General features: G+C 41.9%; 1 protein-coding gene across 1 annotated transcript in view; it reads right to left on the bottom strand.

Moving 5' to 3' along the window:
* usp6nl (USP6 N-terminal like) overlaps positions 1-16363 on the bottom strand; it is a 93901-nt gene that overhangs the window by 67421 nt on the left and 10117 nt on the right. The window contains exon 2 of the mRNA XM_030720471.1: positions 13370-13476. Coding sequence (XP_030576331.1) covers positions 13370-13373 — 4 coding nt within the window. The 5' untranslated portion in view covers positions 13374-13476. The remainder of the gene's footprint in view (positions 1-13369; positions 13477-16363) is intronic.

The raw sequence follows: 16363 nt of genomic DNA, 5'->3' as shown, positions 1-16363 counted from the left end.
CGTGAGCTACGTTTAAAAAGGAAAGAAAGATTTTCAAAATTAAGTAAAACTACAGTGATGTGAATAAAAATCCACTTTCTTTCAGTTTCAGGAAGACTTAGAGCTCAGAGGGTTAAAAAAAACTGATCTGGGATCTATGTCAAAATTTACTGGGCTCTTTCTGAGCCCATACTCCATCTTTTAAAGGCTTCATGCAGACCAATCATATCGTTTTTAATCTTGAATTTTTTCCTGCTTTACATTATAGATGCTTTACTTCTATAATGATCAATTTTGCAGAATTTTTACACGACGTGAGTACAATACCAACTTCAACTGCGCTGGCTTTTTAAAGCAGGAGAGGATTAGCTGATTTAAAACAAGACTGGATGAGGACAACAAAGAGGAGGGAAATATGGGTGAATTCACACCACGCTGCCAAAGAGCAGAAACATGAGTTAGAAGACATAAAAGCTCCACTCTCAAGCACAGCGAGGGCTCCTTTGTTGTACCAGCTCCCATTTGTCTGATGTCCAGACATTAAGTATTGATGGCTCAAACTTTCTGAGCACTGTCAATGAAAAACAGCAGCGCTGCTCGGCTCACCATGGCAACTAAATACAGTGAACTCATAAAGAGCTTGTGGCAAAGCAGTCTCATTTGTGTGTGTGTGTGCGAAGGAGAAAGCCAAAGAGAAAGAGGGAGGCATTTGTGTGGGTTGGTTTTAAATTCTTCTGGTACAATTATCTAGTTTAAAATATATATTAGTTATCAAAAGAAAACTTTCTGTCTTGTATTAAAATGACTGCATGCTGCAGACAGCACAGGGCAGCTTCTGTTCTTCTGGCATCTGGAAAAAGTTAGTCAGTTGGTCTAACAGTATTTATTGGGTGAATCAGTTCAGTGGTTTAAATCAATCGGCCGGCTGAATATTTAAGAAATAGCTGCCAGCAACTGAAAGTGAAATGAGCCACAGGTCTCTGTATCCTTATACAAAAGTCAAATCTTTATATTTTATAGATTGATAATGTCAATTACTCTGTGTGCTGCTTCCCAAAGCAGCTGTCTCACAGTCAAGGTCCTCAAAATTGTAGTCAGCTGTTTTTTGCCCCCCCCCAATCCCCCGGGACATCAGGAAAAAAGCAAATATGAGACACACCGACTGTTTATGAATCCCAAGATCCACTTTGAGCTGCATAATGCTGCTGGAAAACTTGATAAAAGTGCAACAGTATGACAAAAAAAATTGCCCAACAGCAGTGAAATAACCAGGTGGAAGTGCTAATTTGGCAGTTCTGAGAGGCACGGACTCTTGCTATGACTGCCTCAGGGCTTTTTAATCACCTACCCCCCAGCTGACTGCCCAGGACACAAAAAATATGCTTCAACCAACCACCCGAACGCGACTTGACTCGGCTCACCACCTCTGCTGCAGGACAACTGGAACATTTTCAAATACTACAAGACCATTTTATCCATCTCCTAACTACAGCTGAGTGCAGCAGAGATGATGCTCTTTTGTAGGCCAGCCCAGAAGGTAGCATCACCCCGGTTCCCTTGACAAAACACAAATGAGATTTTTCCATCCAATTTTTTTTTTTTTTAGAATTGTCAGAAACAAAATTACAAACAGTCTCTGAGACAAATAAAAGCTTCAGCATTCAGAAATGTGGTGAGGACGACCGGAGCAATGAAAAAGGTGGGAAACGGTTCCATCTGTAGGGAAATCTATCCAATAAATCCAAACTCACTACTGAAACTCTGCAGCTACAAGCACAGCACCACCTGACCGCTTTAGTTTATTGAAATTCAGTCTTTACTTGAAATTGTGTTTCTATCCTTCCAGCTCTCTTTAACCTTAAAGGCTCAGTCAGCTACTCCAGTTTCCTGTGGTCATCAGGACGGTTGTGTAAACAAGCTTTTACCATGTTCCTCATTCTTAAACTATTAATTAAACCAGGTTTTTATACCTCAGTTTCAGGGAATGCACTGTCTATGCTGTTAATGAACACTCCTCCTACACGTTATCTAGATGAAGCAAAGAGCATGGGACTCCACAGAGTTTAAAAAACACTGTTCACTGCAGGAAGTCACAGGTGCTGCTTTTCTTTACAGGGATCTCTGCCCACTCAGAGCTTAGATTTATTACAGGTTGGCTGCTCGTGTACGTTTTCTAACTCTGAACTTTCAGTGTAGCCATTCACGATATGGTCGAGCACAATGCAGTAACGAGCTGTAGCAAACACAGTGTGTGTCTGCAGTGTGCTTTGTGGGTATGGGTGAGCCTGGAGAGTTTTAGGCTTTCTGTGCATATTTGGTTGCATTAGTCTACTTGTATCTATTAATTTGGACATGCATTTGTATTTTTATAACATATTGAGTGGTGTGTGCTCCTGCCCAGGGGCTCCAGATGGAAATTAGCTCAAAGCTGGGCATGTTTTTCCTTTTTAGATTAAAGTTTTTGTGCATGTACCCTGACAAAATAAAGAATAAAAACTGAGGTAAACCGCCGCTGTATCAACGAGGATAAAAAAAAAAGTGTTAACAGCTGAAACAAGATCATGGAAAAATACAATCACAACCGCAGCAGTACCGAGAGGCCGGCCCCATCAGGGAGCTCATGTTTACAAAAGCAGGAAATTAAACCCATCAACAATTTCAGCAACAACAAGTTGCCATCCAAACACTGCATAAAAGCTCCAAATCCCCAGGACAGATTTGTTTGTAAAATACATAAAAATGGAGTTAAAGCAAGAAGTCTTTAAGTGTCTGAATAAAATGATAGCTCACTGATAGATAACGGTTTTCAGTTTCATTCAGAGTTTCCAAATTATGAATATTTGTTGCTTTTGTCAGTTCCTGATGCGAGTCAGTTCAGTATTTGGGCTTTTGACTGTTGGTTAGCTAAACTAGACACTGCAGCGCTCCCTTTGAACCCTTTTCCTACATTTTATGGTCCAAACTATTAATCTCGGGTTTTCAAAGTGTGGCCTGCGGGCCAACAGAGGCACTCGGCAACATTTTGTGTACTGAACAACAAAAGAAATTACTATATATGCAAGTTAATCACACATAATTCATAATAAGACACAGAAGTTCAGTAATGTGGACATTAGTGCATATTAACTTACAAATTAAAATCCATAAAATAATCAGAAAGTAGGGAAAATGATAAAAAGGCCATGAATGAGACCACTGAAGAACACAGCTAAGAGTTGTTCCAGCTGATCGGAGCATAAAAGGTAAAATCGGCTTCACGGGTATTTTGGAGACCAACAACAAACCTGATCAGGCTCCAGGGCAACTACTCGTTCCACAACAGGCATGATGAGAAATAAGGATCAGTAAACATGGACTCCTGTGTCATCCTGTGGCCCTGAACCCATCTCAGATTAGCAATATAAATTGTGTAGCATTTTGTTTGATGGGAGCATTTTTCCCCTTTATGCATACATAAACTTTAAGAATGATTCATTTTAAAGAAGCTGTAAGTTCACATCATTATTTGGGATGGACTCATTTGCAGGAAGTCAAGTGGTTTTCAGGAAGTTATGGAATTCATCTTATAGTCTAAGATAGCGCATATAAAGTGTAATAGGAAACCATTACATTTACTTATGAAGGGGACCTATTACACTTCTTGATTTCTGTCATATATGTACTGTTACAATGGTGGAACAAGGTCAGTAATATGCCAATAATATGGAGCTGGAAATGAGCGTGTGCACACAGACTGGGATTTTCCATTAGTTTTTTTATATGTTTGGGGTTTTTTTGGGGTCACAAACTGGATCATATCTCAAAAATCTTTTTGAATTTGGTTCTTTAAGCCTGCAGGCTTGTTGTTTTACCATGTTGCAAATCCATAACATTTATAATAAATCTGACTAAAAAGCCAGACATCACAGCAAAGGGCAGAGAGGAGAAAGATGCAATATCTACAATAAGTAGATGTCTATAAACAGTGTTAAAATAACATGCCAGGTTTAAAACACCGTCCTTGAAAACAGTTTGAAAAGGACTCTTTAAAAGAATGAAAGCGTGCACACAGTCGCTGCAGCCACCAATGCAGTCACCACATTGGTAGGTGTTTCTTACAGTCTTGGTAAGAAAACATTTAGCTAGAAAGAAAGCAATGACTGGTGAGATCAGATTTTTAAACCCATCTACCAGGGTACATGTGCTTGTCTCGGTAACTTTATATTACCCATTAAATCTCTCTCTGGCAGCTTTAGCATCCGCACAGCGATGCCCTGAGGATCGGGTCTTTGGATCCATTTCCTCCTGCTGCCTTGTTTACTGGGAGATGTAATCATATTCCAGCAAAGCTTCCTTCCTGTAACACCCCCCCTCCCTCAATGCCAACACACACTTACACACACAAACTGTGACCACAAACGTGACATCCAAGCATCTTTCACTGCTGCAGGAAAAGACAAACTGCAGAGAGAGGGAGGCTGGAAGAACGGTATTCCAGCATCAAGCTGGCATCACATCACACATTTCAGCCACTAACCTTCAACCGTCACGGAGGACACACGGGCAGCAAGACATAAAAAAAAAAACATGGCAGTGGACCATGGTGGAAAACAGAGAGAAAAAGGAGGAGGACAAAAAAAAAGGAGGGAAGTGGAGGAGATGGAGAAGCTGGCGTTGCATCAGATGGCTTGGACACAAATGGACACATTTTTTGCGGTGTTGAGTGCAAAAATGTGTTGGTACACAAGTTTTCTGCTTTAAGTGAGAGACCAGCCCCTAAGTGACAATAAGGGGGACGATGTAGATGCCCGGCATTTGCTGATATTACATCCTGGCTAAGTGGATCCAAACTATTTTAGGAATCTTAGTCCTGGAAAGGATCTGATCATTCATACACTAAAAGCTTCTCTGGTCAAATGTGGAGTTACTTTCCAAAATGTTGCAATATGACTTGAAACTTCTACCAACACTTGTGGACAAACTACATCCAGCCCACAGAAAATCTGAATCTGTTTTTTTATTTCGCTAATTTAGCAGTCCATCAGTCCACCTGAGTATTACCACAAGGTGGTGGCTCCTTTTTTTCTTATGCATAGACAGATATGATTTGAGATTGTATTGCTGGGGGAAAGTGGCATTCTGTGACGAAAACAAAACACTGTGTGGAAGTTTCACTCCACAAATATCTCAGGAGTCGCTGGCTGTTGCATCGATGGTGACCACTGGTGACCTCAATCATCTTTAATGAAAATACAACTCAATGAACAAATGAGATGTCAACTGCTGTCTTCATGGCTAGGAATGAATTTTCAACCCTCTTAACCAGTTTATTAGGAACAACTGTTCAATTGTTGGTTAACACGAATATCTCATCAACCAATCACATGACAGGCACGTAGACACGCACAAACCGAGCATCAGAATGGGAATGAAAGGAGATTTAAGTGACTCTGAACACAGCGTGGTACTCAGACAGGCTGGTCTGAGGATTTCAGAAACTGCTGATCTGCTGGGATTTTCCTACACGACCATCTCTGGGGTTTACAGAATGCTCCAAAAGACAGATAATATCAAAGTGGCCTTTGAGCTTTGATGAAGAGCCCTCAGAAAAATACTAAATTTCAACAACAAAATTTTCAAAGCTGACAAGCCCAATAAAGGGAAGACTGTGTGATCTGTTTAAAAACTCCAGAGCAGGTACAAACTCGACCTTACAGTGAAAATTGTTGACAGCTGCCCAGCCACTGGCTGCTATTAATTTCCATATGATAAAGAAATAATTGAGCCGACTCCGTGGTCTTAAACATTACACCACACCAAACAACACAATACAATTTATAAAGCAGCAGAGCTACTGCGCCAAAATGATGAGCAAAGTCCTTCCAAGTACAGATTTGTTCAAATTGCTGCTGTTTGGTTGCTGCTATCACACACAGAAGAATGGGAAGCAACACTGTGAAGAGAGATAATCAATTCTTATTTGATGGTTTCTGCTCTGAAGTGAACGCCTTTTATTTTCCCAGTTTCTGCTTTGGTGGAATCTCTGCGTTAAGCCGATAAAGCATCCAGCAAAACAAATTTAACTGTGCGTTAAAAAAAGAAAAGAAAAAAAATCTGTGCAAGAATCACAACAAGTAGCATTCTGGGAGAAAACATCAGAAGTGATGATCATTTTGCTACTGCAGTGAAAATTCATAATATCTGCAGTGTTAATGACACACTAGAGGCAGCCCTGCCTCACTTTCTTTCTGTGGGAGCCCTCCAACATAGCAGCATTAATGAAAACAGTATGTCATCGGTTACAAAATCCGGACTAATCCGAATCCCTGGAGTCCGTTCAAGTTCAAATGCATAGCATAGCTTGAGGCAACAAGTCCCCGAAGTGGAGGAAGTGCGGCAGGCTAATAAACCTGCCCGACCTGAGTAACAACAATAAACCGAAACAGCGCTCTTTCCTAAGGTGCTTTTCTGAGGTAAACAAATAACAATCTCACCAATAATTAGCTTTGAGTCATTCTTTGAGCACAGACGCTCTAACTATCCAGAGCCGCTGTGAAGTAAGAGGACACATTTCACACCAGGAGACGTGTCATCATCACTTCAGGGCTTAAAGGCTTACCAGGAGGGAAAAAAAAACAAAAAAAAAAAAAAAAAACAAGAACAAATGCTGCCTCTGAGTGACTTCAGATGTGTTGTGTCATCAACTGAACCAACACAACACAAGCCAAGCAAAAAAGAGCGACAAACAGGACTGGACAAAACCTATATTTCTGCAATACCTCAGATGTTAAGAAACAACCTGTAACAATGCAGTGAATGTGCCCTAAACTGAACCTGCAATCAGAGGGATTGGAATAAATTCTCATGTTTTAAAATATTGACCTTTTGCTTTAATAGCTTTTGATGAGACCTCTGTTTGAGATTGCTAAGATCCCAACCTGGCTCATGAGGTTCACGTAGCTTTTGATTTGTGACGTCCTTTTTTAAAGCCTTGATTTTAAGCATCAATTTGCCGTCATCACAAATGGCCAGGATGAAGTCCTAAGGGATCAGTTAATGCTCACGAGTTTGATTAACAAGCTGCATCTGTCTGGCTGCTTCACCGAGATAACTGATACTTGATAGTTAGCAACACACACGCATGACACAAGACTTTAACTTGCATCACATGTCGCTCATGTGTCACTAGAGGCACACACTTTTTGTCCCAGGCTGTAAATATAGTTATTTCTGCTGTAAAGTTCAGAAGTCTGTGGGAGTCTCAATTTTGGAAACAGCCTCAAGTGGAAATTTGAGGAACTCAGTTTCAGAGGTTGCTGCTTGTGTAACACAGTTCAACATCGTTTGGCAATGCAAGGCCAGCGGTAAATGTTAAAGCTGTTGGCAAATGTATTTATTTTAGAAAACAGCCCTGCTGCTTACTTGATGTATGATTTCAATGGTCAGCAATGACTCGTAGTCTGTGGTGAACATTGGTAAACATTGGAACATTCAGATCAGTTTAACTCATTACCTTTGCTGCACCACAGATGATTCCCATGTTGCTGCTCGGCTCTTCACATGATGCTCGTATTCTCCTGCTTGATTTTGCTTATGGCTTGAAGTGCAGCAGCAGTGTGGTGATCATTTGTTGTTGAAAAAGCCGTGAATCGAGGATGTTGTGGGTTTTGTTTTGAGCTGGAATGGCAGATCTTTCCCCCTCACACACTGCTTGATACCGGAACCAACACGCCTCCCTCAAAGCAGTGCTTTGACACAGTCCTATTCTCCCTCTGAACGCCCGCTAAGAGCTATTTGGATCTGAAATGTGTCAAACGAAGAATGACGAGCACTGCAGGGAGACGTCGCTGCTGTTCGCTGACATGTACATGATTATCATCATAGCGGGGAGTGCAAACTTACGTTCACAAAATTCCCAGGCTTGGAAACTGTGGTCAAGTAATAACACTCTCCCTTCCCTCAAGAGCTATACCCCTTGTGTGGGTGCTTAGACAAATATTTCTAACAGAACTTCAGTGATACTATCTATAGAAAGTCTGTATGTTTGTTAAGCTGCAACCAGGTGTTAACGTGAGACTGTGAGCGTGAAGCTGGGAAAAGAGCCTGCATACTTTTAATAGAACTTGTAGGTCTAGCAGGAGGGTCTAGGGAGCGTAGAGCCTTTTTTCCCCCTGTGTGCTCTGTGGTTAAGATAACCATTCCCAAGTCCAGCAGATGGAGACCAGATGAGGCTTTGAGAAGAAGATAATTATCCTGCACCACGCCCAGACACACTGTGTGCCCAGCATGCCACGCGATGACATCAGTCCTCTTCTGACAGGGAGAGATGAAGGTGTGCAGACAAAGGACAGGTGAACAGATTGGAGTTAACGGTCCATGTCTGCACACTCAAGCTCTCATCCCACGTATGAGGTCATATGTCAGAGGGTTTGACTTGCATCACATCTGATATCTGATGGTCTTTTTGTGAAACCACCAATTCTGAAAACACTGAAAACCATAAGGTCATGTGAAATATCCGTAATTAGCAATACTTAGGCAGTGTTCAAAGGGAAATTTGACCTCTCCAAACTACATTTGCCATTTCTGCAAGAGTTTAAATTGAAAGGAGAACAGATGGATGAGAATATTTACCATTGCAAAAACCAATGTTTAACTCGAGTATTTCCATTTAGTCTTTGGTTTATCATCCAAGCACATCAAATAATTTCTCAGATACTGCTGCCACCACAGAGAAACACACAAACTGACCCTAAGCCAAGCTTAGGTGCCTTGATGTAACATTGGCCTCTGAAGATGTTTCACCTCTTATCCGAGAGGCTTCTTCAGTTCTTAAACCAAAAGTTGGAGAGTCCCAGGTATTTAAACCCTAGTGGGGGCTCTCCTCTTTGGAGGTGGTCTTTGACCCACTATTGATCATGTGTGTCATCACATGAACCAAGGTGTGAAAAAAAGGCTTGGTTCATTACCACCAGGGGTTTCAGGTGCAACCGCTGTGAGACCTTGCCTTTATGCCACTGACGGCGGCACCTCTCTCTCTCTCTCTCTCTCATTAATAATCAAGGGGGAAATTAATCAGATGACAGCTGTGCTAACCGGTGCAGTTCAGCAGGACTTTGATGTAAAGAAAAATCGAGTGGCTGAATGTCGGCTTTGTCGGAATAAACTGGATTATAACCGAGCCACTGTGGCCAGGTGTAACCACATTCTGTCCCAGGGTGTGGATGTTAGCATGGAAGAGACTACTGCTGCTAGCACTGCTAAGTTAGCCAAACTCTGCAAGCTTTACTGTGTTTGCAATGCTATACACACACAATGCAAAGTGATGGTGAGTGATGGTTTCATATAGCTCCTAAAATACACACTAAATATTTGTTTGCCCAACTTTTTAACTTCATCTATTGAGCATGCTCAGTTTTGAGTGCATTTTGTTTATCTTTTAGACTGGACTGATTAGTGCAACTAGTAAATAAGTTGCCAGAAACTCCCCACTAAAAACTACTTAGTCAGGTTTAGGCCCCTAAAATTACTTTGAGGTTTGAGAAAAGATAAACCCTGCACTTTGAAACATGATACGTGCCCAGTGTGTTTAAATATGGTGCCACTGGGTCCATTAAAAACATCAATGTGTGAGGTGTGAGGAGTGAAGGAGCGGTCTCACTATTACCACAAACCGAATGGATCTCTGGGGCTAAAAGGCATCTTAAGTGTATGTGTGGGACGTCGGGAGCTTTGACACAACGTCAGCACCTGGAATGAAAGCCAGCTTCCAATATTTACAAAGTCATCGCACTTCCTGTTTTAACTTCACTGCATTAACTGCCAGCTACAGTTTCTAATTCAGAAATCACCATTTTACATACAAAACAAACCATATCATACGCTTACAGATTATTAACATCCAAAATTTAGTTTCAGATTTCTTAATGTTGGCTCTATAATAAACATTTCACAGCACAGCTTTTCAAGGACAGTCATACTATAATAAAACAGAACTGCTATAAATTATATGACAAGTGAAGCTTTAGCAATAGAAAGAATAAAAATAGGAGCTTATTGAGTGCTTTTATATGTGACACCAAACTGCTGCTGCTGACAGAAACTCAAAGTTCCTGCTTGCCCGAGTCATCGTACAGCCATTATGCTCCTTTAACTAACTGTGCTGTTTATACAACACCAATAAAACATCGCACAGCTTGTGAGTCTGTTCCTCATTTGTCATCAATCTCCTCTCCTTCCCCTGTTATCACTCTGCTGGGAATCCATTTCCTACTGGTCTGCGGGGAAGGGCTGGAAGTTATTTTGCTGCAGACAGAGCTGCAGACTATTATTTCCAGATATAATGACTCCGTGCTATCTGGGCAAACAGCTTCTTCTGTTTGCAGATTATATTATTTGTTGCATTACATCGGATCTGAAGGGATGTGCTGACTGGACAGAGCAGACCACAGAAATCTAATAAAGCTCCCAAAATGAAATGGGTTGTGGAACAATCTACGTACGGAGGTTATGAGTATTTTTTCTTTTCTAAGAAGTTGCTTTCTGTTCTACTGTGTGTTTGAGGTATTTCCCATCCCTCACCTGCAAAACACCCATTCAGTTTTATTTTCTTACACATTTTCCAGCTGTAAATTTAATAGCACTCTTAAGTTATGCTAAAAAAAAATAAAAAAATCAACAATCAACCAGCACAGGAACTTCAGTCAGCCCATTTTATGTTATCTCTGCCAGGTTGTTTGGTCTCAGCTGAAATAAAAGCTTTCATACAGTCTAAAACTCCTGCTCATCACTTCTCCTTTTCCAAACAGCTTGAACTCCTTCCAGGGTCCCCAATGGTCTTTAGACCCTCCAGGTGAGAACCCTGGGCAGGCAGCACCTGCAGTGAAGCTGCATCAAACATGAGCAAAGCAAAGTACATTTATAGCAGCTGTCACTGTCCCCCTTTCTTCCATGTGTAGTAAGTGACTTGTTAAAGGAAGCTAACCCCGCCCTGCTGCAGGCCAGTGGCTCTGTGTGTGCTGTGGGGGGTAATTAAGGTAATTAGCCCAGGATATCAACATCGCCAACCACCTCCAGGTGAGAGAGTGACTTTATCAAAGGTTCAGATAAATAATAAAACACATAAAAGACTTTTTTCCCAGAGCGCCGGCTGCGTACCAAGCTCATTTGGACCACAACAAAAACCGCACCAGCTTTGTTCGTCTGTTGTGTTTTCTGCCTTCTAGTGAGGCCGCCGGAGAGATTAAACCATAAAGGTTAGATATTAACATGTTCTGCAAACTTACAATATGATTGTTTATTTAACGTTGATTCTTTTTGACTTATCGGTGCAACAGCGTTTGTTTTTAATGCTATTCTGAACAAAATGTAAGACCAAATGTACAATAACCAAAACTGAAGGAAAAAAAAACACAGTATAAATAACTTTGCCAGACCTTTGCAAACAATACTGACATTTGCTTAAACAATGAAGTGAAATGCCATTTTCTGAGGCTGGTAAGAGATCTGGGGAAACAAAAAACATCTAAATGTGGTCGTTTCCTCCTCAACACATCTGTAAAACAGGAAGAAAACAATGCAGAGGTGCTGATGATGAAGTAAATATTAACACCAGGTTTTTAGATTTTATAAAAATAAGCTGTCCATGTAGCCTCTGAATGTGATCAATGATGTGGGCACTTAATTAAGACTTAATTTAAAATGAATAACTTGGATGAGCTTTAACACTTTTAATGATTTGCGAGTGTTGCACGAATTCTTTTCAGATCTGGATCAATCCTCTTACACGGCAACGTTTTTCAACATGAAAATGTATCGATCCCAGAACCTTTGCATCACACACACTAACACGCAACAAGAAAAACACACTCACAAAGTTGTGTATCACATAAACCAACGAGGTGCCGGTTACCTTTTCCAGCTATTACACAACTTAGGTCATCAGTAAAGCTTCCCTTTTTTTCACATCACTCACAATAAATCAGATCAGTCACCTAAACACCCCCCGACACAAACAAACACACACAAATTTAAGAGTGTGTGTGAGCAAAGGAAATGGCAGTAATCGGGTTAAATCTCTCAGCACTCCCCTTCAGGAGCGTCTGTCTAATCCAATCGGCTTCCAGTACATGCCGCACATGTGCTGGGTTACCCCGGTAACCCACTCCTAGCTTGCTGGTGCACAGATACTCTCCCTGCAGCTCTGCGTGGAGAAACGCTGGAGAGTGAAACAGCGCAGAGAGAGTTAACACTGCTGGCAGGAGGAGATGCTGCTGGCTCCCGTTCAATCCACTATCTGTAATGTGAGCTAAACGGCAAAGAAGAAAAGGTCTGAGAGGGTAGCGCTGTAAATACAATGACCTGATATCAAAGAGCAAATAAGTGTGTTGTTGCTGGAGTGAATAAATAAACCATTCATTTCTTAGCATTTCATACATTTAGCCGTAGGCAATAAATCAAATAAAGATTCAACATTTTCTGAAGCGAAGCATTTTCTGACCTCAGTGCAGATACTCAGCAGAAACAAACTGTTTGAGCTTTCTTTCCTTTAAGCTTTCTTCTTATTGGTTGCCCCTTACAAACACAGCATTTAAACAGCAGGTAGGTGGGCTTCTGTGCTCACAGTGAGTGTGCCGTCACTGTATTAGGAAAAAACTGTCTGAAAAGGAGCATTTACAGCAGTCTGAAGCCTATCAGCATCCACATTACACATACATGACAGAAATGAAGGGAAAGTAGCTTTAAAGAGTGATTGTTTAAGTTCTGATATTACCTGTACTGTATAAACTTTAGTATGATCAGTATGTGTAAATACTCATGTTGCGGGTTTCATCAAGGTTCTTCTGGTTTAGCAACCCAGCATCAGCCTTGCATCAAATCTCGATGGTGATTTTGCTTCTTGATCGGGGAATTATCCATAACTCAATTATCAGTGGTCAATAGGTCAAACGTATGCGTACATTAAAAGAAAATCCTGCACTCACTGGATGACTCACACTGAGCTGACATGTGGGGCCGCGCCATTACAGTCACACAAGCATACAGCAGAGCAAGATGACAGCAGCGCGCGCACACACACACTTATACAGATATAGTGCACATGGAGCTGATTGAGTGCACATCCCGCTCCATTCGCCCTCCCATCATGCTTTGCAGTGTGATTGATGAGGAATGAGGTGGTGAGGGTTGCAGCACTTGCTCCTCTGTGCTTCTAGCACCAGGGGCAGCAAAATCGTATACATCATATCTTCTCCTCCTACTCCTTCTCCTACTTGTTTAATTGATGCTCATGATGTCAAACTCCAAATCCACCAATCCAGCATTAGAAAGAAAATTCTGCAGTGTGTGTGATGACAAAGCAGCCAAAGTGAAAGAGCAGCCGGTCCTCAATACGCAACTGGCCGGGACTTACTCATGATGGGAGTCCAGGAGTCGGGGGCAGGGCGAGCCCCGAGTAGGGCGGGGTTTTGGACAGGTGAGGTTATTCTCAGCTGGGTCTTTCTTAAAGGCACTCATGACCTAAAGAGGGGGAAAAAAAAAAAAGAAAAAAGAGAAAGCATCAGAGTCAGAGTTACACGAGGCTAATAGGTGTTTGTCCTGATGCCAGCATAACTCTATAAAGACAGAAGCAATAATAACCACCAGAATCTTAAACATAAAATGATACAAATATTTGGACACCCACTATTAGTTTAATCGATGCTTAATGTGACAGAAATGTAACCAGAAGCATTAAAATGCAGCTGAATGTAGTAAATATATGACTGCCTGGTGTCAAAGTAGTGAATATCCAGGTCTGGGTTCCAGGGGCAGCAGGCAAAGATGTCCATGCCTCCCTCTCCCTGGCCACCTCCTTCAGCTTTATTAGGGGGACACTGAGGCATTCTCCAACCAACCAACCGACCAACATAACATCTTAATCATATCGTGGGTCTGCCCGAGGTCTTATCACAGTTAGACATCCCCACAACATCCCATGTAGGAGGCTCTCAGGAGGCATCCTTATCAGATGTCTGAACTACATAAACTGTCTTCTTTTGAAGATATATGAGTGAATGATCCTGAATGCACCCCATCTCTGAAGAAGATCTCAGACCTCCTCTGGAGCTTCTTCCAAAAGGTCTCTTGTCATTTTTCAAAAGCAGACTTATTATTTTAGTCTTAGAATTTTATAGTCAGGACAATAACTTAAAAGGGGCTCTGATCGCTAAAGAAATATAAAATGAATTGCAGCCTCAAATCAATACAATACACACACATATGCATACGCATACACGATTGATTTAGGACATGGGCCTAGTCATTAACATTTTCAATGGGTGAGAAAAGCCAGGCCAATGAGTGGGTGGATTAATAGCTTTGGCTTTATGCACATGTGTGTGAGAGCATCGATCAATCCACATCAGCCGGTCACTGAGCTAAATAACAGTAATGTGATGACAGTATGCGCTAATAATGGGTAATTTGATGACACTGCAGATGCCTGCAGGCGGTGGAGGGAGTGATAGGAAGGAAGGCGGGGGGGGTTGCAGGTGATGGAGAAATGAAGTCGTCCCCCCCCCCGCCCGCTTAAAATGTTGCCACAAGTGGGAGCGCTGCAGATGTGGGGGATCCAATATCCTCGAGGGCTGCGAGGAAAAGCAGCACAGGTCAGCAGAACGCTTCAGCGGCAGAGGGAACAGCAAACAAGCAGCAGAACAGCAAACTGTGCAGAGAGTGATTCATGGTGAAGATGAACTCACATTATCGTAGACACTGAATTTACTGTGGGCTTTAGATAGTTTTAAACCTATTAAGCAGAGTTAAAATGCAGCAGTAGTTCAGATGTGGATGCAGTCTTTAACACAGCCAAAGGAAACATTCAGAGGCCGGAATCTCCTCCTGGTGGGATTAAAAGAAGCACATGCTCTGCAAGAGTCCAGGAGGCTTCCTGGTTAGATGCCCGAACCACCTCGGCTGGCTCCTTTCGATACAGAGGAGCAGCGACTCTACTCTGAACCTTTCACGAATGCCTCAGTTCCTCAACACATCTCTATGGGTGAGGCCAGACACCCTTTGGAGGAAACTCTTTTCCACAATTCTAATCTAACTATTTCACCTGAGTGGAAAATTTTGCCAAATTTGAAGGCATTCGCTCAAAAGATATAGCACTCATGAGAATGACCTCCAGTCATGGCTTCTGCCAGTGCAGAGGTATTATAAACACCCCACTTAATTAAAATACCACTCTACAGACTGTTGGCATGAGTGCACCATGTCATTTACCAGCATCTACCACTTACACTGGACGCACTGTAAATACAGAAGCAGCCCACAAGTCTGGGAAATGTTGCGGCCCGTGTGTCAGAAAACATGTATGTGAGGATTTGATGCATGTCACAGACAAGCGGCTGATAAATGAATCATAAATTTAAAAAAAATCAGTAGGGGTGGAGTTTGCTGCTGCTGGGCCAGAGCAGAAACATTAAAGGTTATGGCAACAGTTTATACTACAAAGATGATTTTAGGGGGATGGAGGATATGCAAGAGTGGCAGGGAGGAAGTGAGATCTCAGAGGGTTTCGGGCAGACAGTCTTAGCTCGGAGGCTTTGACCTGGGATTAGATCCACCATATGTTCACCTCTGCACTGAGCTGAGACACCAGCCAGTTATCAGGACAGAGCAAACAGAGCTTCACGGCACGGAGCTCATCAAACACAGTCACAGAGGACCATAGGTTGGTTCAGAGATACCAAACAAAATCCAGAGGTCATAAGGTCAGGATTGTTTGAGGCAATGTTTCTGCTCCTTTGAGCTCAATTGAACTGATTTAATTACACTTTTAAAAACTGATTACCAAGCAGCACGACATGGCAAAATGTGGATTTAAGGCAAGAGACACAATTAATTTAGAAACAACTTCTTGGAGCAAATTTCCTTAATAAACCTCAAGCTGCTGTTTCTACCACTTTACAAGCCAGATTATTAAAACTGATGCAGAAAAAATTTGTCGATTATTCATTCGGTCTTTAACATGTGGCAAACTCGGGAGCTGAAAATGAAGGCAAAGTGGAAGTGACTCGAATAGAAAATGGAGTTCCTCTCATGTCTTCGTGAGGCTGGCTCCAAAAGTGGGACAGTCCCCACAGACACCCGTGTTCAAAAGACCAAATTTACAGCTGAAATAAACATGTTTACAGCCTGCTACAAGCAACAGTTTGGTCTTCATAGCTAGTTTCTCAGCTCATAAGTTCTCTACCTGGTGCTGAATTTTTTATGACACCCTCTTTTACATTATACTGAGCCTTAAAGTTCTGAATACTTAAGTATGGCTGCTCTGAGTGGCACTGGGTGTACTAAAAGACACTCTAATGGGCTGACATAGAGGAAGGGCCTGGCAGCAGTGTAGCTAATTAATGAATTTAAT

Source organism: Archocentrus centrarchus, chromosome 23 (assembly GCF_007364275.1).
Source record: "Archocentrus centrarchus isolate MPI-CPG fArcCen1 chromosome 23, fArcCen1, whole genome shotgun sequence".
NCBI lineage: Eukaryota > Metazoa > Chordata > Actinopteri > Cichliformes > Cichlidae > Archocentrus > Archocentrus centrarchus.
This window is presented reverse-complemented; position numbering and strand designations above follow the sequence as displayed.